This window comes from Neopelma chrysocephalum, unplaced genomic scaffold (assembly GCF_003984885.1).
Source record: "Neopelma chrysocephalum unplaced genomic scaffold, ASM398488v2 Primary Assembly neopelma1_84, whole genome shotgun sequence".
Taxonomy (NCBI): domain Eukaryota; kingdom Metazoa; phylum Chordata; class Aves; order Passeriformes; family Pipridae; genus Neopelma; species Neopelma chrysocephalum.
Genome location: NW_020897746.1, coordinates 7712876 through 7723852, shown reverse-complemented (window position 1 = coordinate 7723852; position 10977 = coordinate 7712876). Strand labels below are relative to the sequence as shown.

Here is a 10977-nt window from a genome sequence, read left to right as displayed (position 1 = left end):
TGCAGTGCAGTGGCACAAAAACACTCCCCAGAAATGGGAGGGTCACTGGAGGTTACAGCAGTAGCTGTCCCCAACTTGAACACAGAATACACCTGCACTCTTGTGAGACACATAGATTGTGTCCTTTTCTGAAGGTAAGTCTGCACAGGCACCAAAGATCCTGCAATACACTGACAGGGATAATTATACCAGATATTCTGCCTAAAATGGAAATAATATTTTTGCTCAGCCCCTCAACAGTACTTTTTCCCACCATAAAGTGACCAAGGTCACTTTAATTGCAGATTTTCACCTTAACTGTAGCAAAATGGCAAAGGCTATACTGGAAGTTACTCGTGAGCTCCTCAAGATTTGGCAGCACAGCTCTAGAATCCATACATTTTACAGAATAGAAAAGGGGTGATAAAAAAGTCCAGGGTTTGTTTGCTTTGTTTTTATGGAACACTGAGGAAATTTCACAAAGCTAAACTTGCAAGACAAAGTGTGTAATTTCAGGGAACATCTACTGTTTGGTCAAAAAATATTTTAATCACAATATTATGACCACCTTCAGGGAAAATATAACAGGCAAAGAGAAACTTCGGTGACAGGTAATTACTGTGCCAAAGGCAGGAAGATTTTAGGCAACAAGAAACAGAAAAAGAGACTTCTGAAAATACTTCCTATTTTTAAAAGCAGATTAAGATCTTCGAGTGGCATAAAATAACTGTATTGACGTCAATATGTTTCTCCATCACATCTGCAGGGGCTGATGTAGAACTGAAATGAAGGAGGGAGGGGACTCCTTCAGCATGTGACAACAACAACCATCCTGATGGGAGGCAGGAGGAGGGAAAAAAGTGAAGAGAGGGTAACGTTGCCACAGCTCTTCCTCCCCCATTCTCCCTTTTCCCCTACAAATCCAGCCTGGCAGGAGATATGGCTTAGAATCCAATTCTTTTGCTTTAGGATTTCTCTTCTCTCTGAGAAACTCTAAGTCTTTTCTTTTTCTCATTACTTCAGAGTGAGATTTGGAAATGGGATTTTCTGCAGCTCATAGGAAAATTATATACCTAAATCCGATTTTTTTTAAATGTCCATCTATTAGCTCTTTTTGGAAAAAAAAAAACCCAAACCTTACTATAACCAGTTACAAAATGCACCATATCAGACAGAACTTGTATGTAGCAGTAAAGCTACATCTGCTGTTTCCACAGTGTTATGTATTATCATTGTCTCCTACTGAGAGCTGTGAATTTATGCATCCAAAAACTCAAACCATAGGTTTTGTTCCCCCACAGGTGTCTGCTTGTTGAACAAGATGCCCAATCTCAGGCACCCAGGACTGAAAATGTTAACCTTAAAATCTGTTGGCATCTCTCAGAAGCTCAGGAGTAAGAGGAACCTAGTCTGGCTGTCTGAAAAGTTTCATTCAGATTGCTTTAAATATTTGGTGGATGATTACAGTCTGAACATTTGACTACATGCCACTTCATTAGATTTACTCATTTTTTTTGTTAGTACCATGGATGGGAAATTAAAAATGATCTCTGATATTTGATTTCCCATAAGATATGAGAGATATTCAAGGCAGTGTCTGGAAAAAAATTAGTATAATAAGGTGTATAAATCTCTGCTTCATTTGAAACAACGCATAAAAGCCAACCCCACATTAATTTTTTTGCTGAAAGAACTTCAATAAGTTTTAAAGTAAGTGTTTCATTTACTGCCACATGCCACACATACATGGCAAACAGTTTATACAAACCACAACACTCAGCTGTTCCTGGTTAGGTAGAACAGCCCTCCCCTGAACACCCAAGCTGCTCTTGGTTCCCTCGGGACTCTGGGACAGGGTGCTGAGCGTTTTGGTCCAAGGGAGAACCTCCAGGCACGTGGGATGAGCAGTCAGTCCTTCTGGGGAGGTGCTCGTGAAGCCTGGGTTGAGTGTGTGCTTGAAATTTTGTTGGCTCAGCCCAGAATGCTCTGCACTTTTGGAGGCAGCTCAAGTGCAGTGTAACTACCCCTGACCTGGTGGTCCAGCCTTAATGCCTTCTTCATGTAGTGCTCAGGGAACTTTATTAGACTTTCCAGTTAACTGGAATACTCCACTGTGTATACACACAGTGGTTCTGGGGGTGTGTGGTGAGGTTTGGGGACTGGGGGGGGCTATGGAGTGGCTTCTATGGGAAGCTTCCCCCATGTCCAACAGGGCCAATTCCAGCCAGCTCCAAGACGGACCTGGCACTGGCCAAGGCTGAGCCCATCAGTGATCACGGGAGCACCTCTGGGATAATGTATTTAAGAATGGGAAACAAAAACCCCCAGCTATTTCAGCCAGAGAGAAGAGTGAGAACATGTGAGAGGAACAGCTCTGCAGACATCCAGGTCAGGGCAGAAGGAGGGAGAGAAGGTGCTCTGGGCACCTCTGGGAGCAGAGATTGCCCTGCACCCATGGTGAGGCGGCTGTCCCAGGGAACACGGGGGGGCAGAGATCCACCTGCAGCACCTGGAGGAACCCAGGCCAGGGCAGGTGTGTCCAAAGGAGGCTGTGACCCCATGGGAAGCCCATGCTGGAACAGTACCTGTGGTCCCACGGAGAGAGGAACCCACACTGGAGCAGGGAAGAGTATGAGAATGCTGTGGCTGAGGTGGAAGGAGCACCAGAGACAACGTGTGATGAACTGACTCCAGCCCCAACTCCCTGTGCTGCTGGTGGGGAGGAGGTAGAGAAAATCAGGAGTGCATTTATGGCTGGAAAGAAGGGAGGGGTGGGAGGGAGGTGTTTTAAGATTTGATTTTATTTCTCAGTACCCTACTCTGACTTGATTGGTAATAAATGAATTTCCCCAGGTTGAGTCTGTTTTGCTTGTTATGGTAATTGGTGAGTGATCCCTCCCTGCCCAAGAGCCTCTTATCATATTTTCTCCCCCGCTCCAGCTGAGGAGAGGAGTGATGGAGCAGCTCTGGTGGGCACTGGCATCCAGCCAAGGTTAACCCACCACAACAACATAAGGTCCAGATCCAGCAAACTGCTTGGTGAAAAGGGGCTCTTCACACCCTCCTGGAGCCAACAGCAGACACAACGAGACAGAGACACCTGAGTGTTTCTAAGGCCGTGAGAAAGACTTCTAATGTAGCACTGAGACTGAATTTGGGAAGTGATTCTAACTGAGCCTTATTTACAAGAGCTTCAAGGTTCAAGTCAATGACCTCATTTATTGTGCAAGTATTACCTACAAAACAAAATTTTATCCACTTATTCCAAAAGGACACGATGAACCTTGAAGTTCACTCAGTTTTAAAAGACAGTATTTCAGCTTGTCTCACCAGGTTATAAAGTCTCTCTACTAATTTATGTACATTTACAATAATATTTATGCAATATTTTTCAACATTCTGTTGCTGCATGAAAGAAATGGAGTGCTCTTGGAGGGACAATCCATGCAAAGGGCAAATTAAACCTGCCTAGATATGCAATATTTCTAAATGGCCAAGCAAACTAGGAGATGGTGTGAGGAAAAACTATTTTCTGTCCATTCTTTACTCACAGACAGTATCATGAAGTGCTTGGAACACCAGAAGGTTCATTTTGAAACAGAGGAGTGATGTTTACACTTGTCTTTATATAAATATGTATTGGTTTTATGTACTTCTTTTTCCTCAGTTCAACTCAGCTTATTTATAGCTCAGAAAAAGGGATGGACTTTTTTTATTGCACAGGTACAATGCAGCAGCTTGGCAAGAATATTCTGAATCACAGCCTGTTCATCCTTTGTTCAGAGAAATGCATGTTCAGAGCTGCCCGACTGGGGATCCCATGGAAGGGTAACCTCTAATCTGAGCCCTGGAAAGTAGCACTGCTGTAACCAAGGTATTTGTACTAGTAGACATAAGATGCATTTACTGTGTAGTTATTTGCACCATCCAGTGCAGCAGGAACTTTAATTAATAGGCAGAGCCTGGGTCTTGTGTTTGCTGCATCTTCCTCTGGACCATGGTTGTGCATCCAAGCCAGGTAGTAAGTTGCCAGTTGTACACCAAAAATAAAGATATTACTATGCCAGAAGAAAAATACTATAAGGGTTGTATCAATACAAGGAACTATGCTGGTTATATTCTCCTATATTAATCCCTCCCCCACAAAACAAACAAAAAAACCCTCAACAACAACGTCCTCTTATTGCTACTAAATCACAAACACAGATCAAACACCCCCATTCCTGTTTCATTCTGCACTTTGGATTGAGAATCCTTGCAAGCATGTCAGTTCTGGTGGTGGCTTTGTGATCTGGATCCTGCTTGGTAGGATCTATGCAGAGACCAACAACTCATTCTACAGAGCCCACTCTGCAGGCATCAGATGACTGTGGCTTTCAGTTACTACCTCTGGATCAGAGCCAGAAGCCTAGTGGTGAAAAGCTCTTTATACCATTACCAATCCCTTGAGCCACCCAGTCCTTCTCCATTGCATACAGGTTTTTAGTGTTGTGCCTTAAGATCTGTTCTGGTTCTGAGTAACGTTCTTTGTGATGGCAGTCTTGCCACTCCCCCTCTCATGAGGGAAAAAAAACAACGAGGAGGGAGTGTGAAACTTATTTTCAAACTGTGTTATGATTATCTGATGCAGTGACTACTCTGGGATTCTCCAAGGGAGAGACCTGAGTCCTGGGGAATGTCTGCCTCAGGTGAAGGGAAGGCTCCAGGCTAGTCAGTGATAGGATGTGTTTGCTGCTGCCTTCACTTGGGCGGCAGCTCTTGGACAGCAGCACCCACACACTGCCAGAGCTCCTCATAGGGATAGCTCCAAAGCATTCCAGGACATCCACAGGCTGACCAGGCCTGAGTGCACACACAGGTTGGTCTGGCCTTGAGTGCTGACACAGAATGATGCTCAATGGCAGCATAAAAACACCCCTGGAGAGGGCAGAACGTACAACCAGTGAGCCCCAGAGCATCTGTTCTCAGCTGGTGTCCATCTGAGCTATCCCCCGACAGAGTCAGAGGCTAAACTGTGCCATCTCTGCGCTCCTGTCCTCCAGTTCAGCAGGGAGAAGTGACTCACTGTGACGTTATACCCGTGCAGATTTCTCTTCCAGCAGCTTTTCTCCCAGACTCTTCAAAAGCACATCACACAGAGCAGCTGCTTTCCCCACAGGGAACAAGCTGCAGGGGACTTAACAGTAATACACTGGTACCCAGCCTTCGCGAAGAGGGCTGTAAGCTGCTGATCCTGCAATAACACCTCCGAGGATTTAGAGTCTTTAATGTTGATTGCTGAATATTTCTGTTCCCCTCTGAACCATTCCAACAGTTGTTTCAAGCGAATGTATTCATTCCCTTCCTTTTAACCATTGGAGCTTCTCGCTTGGTCTGGGAGCAGGGAAGAGGGAATGAAAGGGTCTCTTCAAATTTGCTGTAGCTGCTCTCTGAAAAGAGAGCATTGACACAGGTTCTGCAGCTCTCTGGTGCAGCGAGGCTCCCGCAGGACCTGCAGGCACAGAGAGACTGCACGATCCGTGTGGGCACTCCAGGCAGAGTGTGGCTGTTCTCCTCCCCTCGGGATGGGAGTATCATATCTATTCCTAGCATGGATCTACCAGGTGGCAGCACTCCCCTGCCAACATACCTTTGGTTTGGCTTACCTTGAAGGCTATGATGTTATAATATATGATGACGTCATTATATTTATTTCAACTCTCATTGAAGCTTCCTGGCAAATCTCCGAGCTGGAATATCTTCTTTTTAATGGGTCCAAGATCCAGCCAACGTGGTGTGCAGATTACATTTACACAACACAGCCCAAGTCAGGTGAAGTGTTGATGATACTAAATTAAGATTACTTCTCTGTTAAAACGATGAGAGAGCAAAAACTTGTCCAGTATTTATACAAATATTACTGCTGTAATTTCGGGCTGTGGTTGTTTTGGTGATGACTCCATCGTGCACTCATGCCATCTCAAGAACTCAACTTTGTGGCAGTATTTTGAAAATGATAAAATGAATCAAATATGTTTTTTCAGTTAAGTACATATGTGAGGACACAGCACTCTAATGGTGTGTCCAACGTTTTCTAGATGGTTCATTTTCATCACAGTACCTGCACTAATTTTGAATGAGCTTATTACAAACCTCTGGCCAACTTCCTCTGGTCTACTCTTTTATGCTTTTATGCTTTTATCAACTGTGTTACTCTTAGGCCTTAACTTTAGTAGATTTTGAATAAACACGTGGTGTGAGAGAATGAATTATTCTGGATAAAGACTAACTACAGTGATGAAGATAATGACATCCTGCACTCCTCATCAGGAACTACAGCACATAGGTTAAATATCCAAATGAAGTTGCACAGTCTATGGCTGAAGCAGAAATTAATTTAAATTCCCAGTATTACTCTTTAAAACCCTAAAATTGCAAAAGAAGAAACTGAAGATTAACTAAAAGTAAACTTTCAACCTTTCCCTTCTTATTTCTTCCCCACAGTGATCTCTGTGAGGTCTTACGATGCCACTACAAAGATCAGCAAACAGAAATTGTCTGTGTTATGAATTGATTTCTATTTAAAAGAGCTATAATTCAATTTTGCTTTAAAAACATATTACAAAATCCAATATTAAACAGATTTGCATAGAAACATTCATCAGAAAGATATTTTATTTGTTTGGCTTGAAACACTTCCACTACAAGCCAAACATTTCAACACCAGGGCAAGAGGACCAGAAAGTGGACCTGACCAGAAACAACAGTGAAAACTACTAGTTTATTTTTGCTCTACCAGCTGACAAAATTTAGCTATTTATTTAAATAAAAAAATCATGGGCCTTGTGGATGGTGAAACTTGATTTTTTTAAAACCCAAAATATTCTTGTAAATTTATTATTAACAGGGTGTTATTGGTTGAGAAAGCACACGTGTACACAGGACTCTCTGACTACAATAACTCTTGGATTAAAAACAAGACAGATCCAGTGACAGATACTCAGACTACATTACCAGCACACTTCTTTTGCACTTGCACAACACTCACCAACACACACACAGCTCTGCACACAGGAACATTTTAAATCTTGAAGCAAGCAGTCAGAGGTGGTTTCCAGATGAAGCCTCTGTTTGCCCCATTGCTGGGATCACCGACAGATAAATCACTGGGTGAGCCCCCTCACTAAGTAGTGGGAATATTACTTTAGTAAAGTTTGCTAATGGGGCAAAGGACCTTGTATTGTAATCCAGTGACATTTTCAACCTTCGGAGAACTTTTGTTGACATTCCCGAGTCCCTGGCTGCCATCCCAGCATGAAATAGTTTCTGTTCACATAATTCTCGTGTTTACCAGTCATGAAAAACTCTTGCTTTTTTTTTTTAAATAAACTTTTTTTTTTTTGCAAGTGAAACTCTGTCTAAAAAAATATTGGCCCCAGGCATACAAGGTTTTGCATAAATTCATATGTGATGAATGGCTGATTTTAATGTTATTTGGGTATTTGTCAGAACCTAACAAACATACATGGTAATGGTGGTTCATAAACTTAAACATCTCAATATACCCTTTCTTCTGGAAATAAATTACGTTTGTTTGCCCTGCCTGGAGTCCTAAGGTAGCCGACATTAGGAATATTTTAAATGTGATCATCCATCCAGCATGTCTTTCAGGCGCCACGAAGATTAAATGAAAGAATCATAAGATGAAGGTCTTTAACTTTTAATCCTTTTACAATGAACCCTTAGATAGACATGGGGGCAGGGTGCCTTCTATGTGAGTAATAATGCCTCTGTTCCTCTTCACTAGGTTAATGAATACCCTAAATGTCCCAAGATCTGATTTTTCCCCCCCTCCCCTCAAACTATTGAAATTAGAAGCAAAGAGACGGGCGGTAAAACGCACCGAAAGAGGGAGAGAGGGAATGAATATGCATTCGGACATACCGAACTAAGCGTCACAGAAAAGCAGGGCTGGGTTGTCTCAATGAAAAGACCCACGGGTTTAAAATGATTAGCATTGATTCCCTCCGAGTTTGGGGGAAGAAAAAAAAAAGTTTTTTGATTCCAAGATAAATAAGGAAAAGGCTTTTTGCACTGTCAGGGAGCCTTTGAAGAGCACGTGGAGAGTTTGTTTTCGCAGTTGGTATCTATGAGATACGAACCGTCGGGTCTCCGGGCACGTACAAGTTAAACACTCGGGGAACTGGGCCGGGTCCCCGCGGAGCCCCGCGGGCCGGGCCGGTCCCGGCGCTGCGGGGGCGGGCGGGGGCGGCCCCGGGAGGCGGGACGGGAGCGGGGCACCCGCACCCCGTGGCGGCACAGCCCGGCGCTCCCCGGGGAAAGGGGGGGCAGCCCGGCAGGGGAGCGATCGCCCGGCGCTGGCGGGAGCCCAAAGAGTTAAAAGCGGGCCGGGCCGGGCGGTGTGCGGGGCTGTCACAGGATCAGCCTAATAACGTGTCTGCGCTGAAAACCCCCAAAGCCCAGGGGTCAAGTTTCAGCAGTGTCCCACCACAATGGTAGGTGTGAAAGACACGTGTCCCGTTGTAAATGAAATGTCAAGCAGTTAAAAAAAAAAAAAGGAGAGGGGGAAAAAAAAAAAGTCCCCGAGCAGCTGCCGCCGAGCGCGCCGGGGCTGCGCGGCCGCGGGAGCGGCTCCGCGGGGGGACAGCGCAGCGCCGGGACCCCCCCCGAGGCCGGACCCCCCGGCCGGGTAGGTGCCGCACAGTCCCTCCTAACAGAGTCGTGAGCAGGTTCCCACCTCCCCCTGCCACCACGAAACGTCCTGCTGAGCGTGGAGAACGAGGAGGAGAGAGAAGAAAGCCCCCCCGACGGCGGCCAAACCAAAAAGCAAACAGAATCCAAACGGCTCGTGTTTTAGTGGTTGACTTTAATTCTGCACTGCACTTTTACTACAAGGATATAAAGAATAAATAGCAGATACTCTTCATTTACATAGGATTAAGTCATTCAAACTGTTCTCTCTATTTACAATAACATTGTGCTCTAGGCGTTTATTCACTTTTATTTTAAATCTAAAGTCCGTAAGGAAAAAGAAAAAAAAACAAAAAACTCACACACACGCTTTCCGAATAATGGAAAATAGCTTTAACCGTTTTCTTATCAAAAAGTTTGGTTTGTATTTTTTAATCCTTTTATTAAAAAAAAAACACACCCAACAAAAAACTACTTCGCCAAAGCGAAGCAACTTCTCTCTGGAATATAAATACCAAAAAAAAAAAAAGATACATTAGCAACGATCAGGGTAATAGTCTTAAAAATACAGTAGACGCTGATTATTTCACGTATAATACTGACCTTTTAATAGTATATTAAACCGGTGCCATATATACACACAATATACATTCTCCTACACGTTACAGTGCATTACAACGTTAACCAGAAAGCAAATGTCTTTTATTTCTGTTGCAGCAAAGGTCCACGTGAGTCCGCTGGAGAAGGGGCGAGAAGGTAAGTGCCAGCCCTAGCAGGAGCACTTGCACTCCGAAATGATGGGGTACTGGATGGGTATCCATGTGCACCTCTGCCCTCCCCGGCGCTGGCACCTCCACCTCAGGATCGTTAAATGCACGGACTTGGCAGGTTTGCAAACCATGCCTTCGGGGACTGAACAAGACCTTTTACTGTAGCAGCTGCCCACTTTGACGTACCGGGGCCAAAAGCGGCTGCCGAGATCGTTCCACGTGTATAGGACCGGGCAGAAGGTCTGGGACCAAAGCCACATCTGCAGCTTCCTGCGCAGCTTCTTGCTCAGCCTGTGCTTCTTGCCCGGCTGCAGCCCGTCGTAGAACTCCAGCCCTTTGATTTCGCTGGGCATCGCTCCCGAGGGTCTCTGCCTGAGCAGCAAGTCCAGCTCAGCTAGATCGTCCACTCCGAGCCGGTCCTCGGGCAAGGAAATAGCCATAAAGTTAGGGTCGAAGTGACCGCCCATGAGGTTCCTTAGCAAGGTCTCGTTAAGATCCTTCTCCTTGGGGTCAAAGATAGGGTCCGGGTGCTCGATTAGATCCACCAAGGGCAAGTTGTCGCTGGGAGCCGGTCGGATGTGCAGATAGTGCTGGCAGGCGCCCTGCTCTAGCCGGAGACCCAGCAGAACCACCAAGGCGTATATAGTCACAAGGCACTGGGAATGATCCATCCTTGGGAGACCGGTGGGGGGGGGGAAAGGGGGGCTGGGTTCACCAAACAGCAGGGGAAGAAGGTGCAAGCAAATACATCAGAAAACTTGTACGGGGATATCCAAAATAACTCGTCTTTGAGGGGGATCACCTCCACTCGCCGCACCACCAGCAAAGACAGCCCCCTGATAAGCCCGGAGAACAAGCCCCCTGCAAACACTCTTGTAGCCTTCTCTATAAAAATTTCTCCTGGTGGAGCCGCTCCAAAATTCTGCTGCTGTTGCCGCTTCTTCTCGCCCTTCCCGGGAACGGAGATGCCTCTTTTTGTTGCGAATTCTGCTTGCTGCTGCCGCTCCTCGTTGTCTGCCCGTGCGTGTGGAAGAAGTTGCTGCCGATTCTTCCTCCCCGCTCCTCTCCGCCGTTTGCAAAGCAGCCTCCTCAGCAGCAACAGCAGCCACGCACGTTGGCACCAGTTTGTCTGCTTTGCAAGGACCCAAAGCCTTTAAATTTCCTGCACTTTCAGCTTCATCTCCATGGAAACCACAGACTCTCTCCTAACCCACCCCACCCCCCTTAAGAAAAAAAAAAAACACACCACACCACCACACACACAACACAACCCCCACTCCCACAAAAGTCCAGGAGAGCGCGGCTTCCCCCTTCCCACCGGCAGGCACCCTCTGCTGGGGAAGGCTGAGGCGGGAGCCGCCGCCTCCCCCCGCCCTCCGCACGCCGCCGCTCACGCGAGCGGCCGCCGCGCCCCGGGAGGGAGATGCTGCTCTGCCCGGGGCACCGCCCGGCCCGGCGCCCGCTCCGCCGGTGGCTCCGGGCGCGGCCCCGCCGCGCCGCTCTCACCCCGCGGGCGCGGAGCGGGGGGCGCGGCCCC

General features: G+C 46.4%; 1 protein-coding gene across 1 annotated transcript; it reads right to left on the bottom strand.

Annotated features, from left to right (window-relative positions):
* Positions 1–8825: 8825 nt before the first annotated feature.
* Positions 8826–10644, bottom strand: NOG (noggin). The gene has a single exon (XM_027691708.1). The coding sequence runs from the start codon at positions 10109–10111 to the stop codon at positions 9440–9442; it is 672 nt and encodes a 223-aa protein (XP_027547509.1). The 5' UTR covers positions 10112–10644; the 3' UTR covers positions 8826–9439.
* Between the last annotated feature and the right edge of the window lie 333 nt (positions 10645–10977).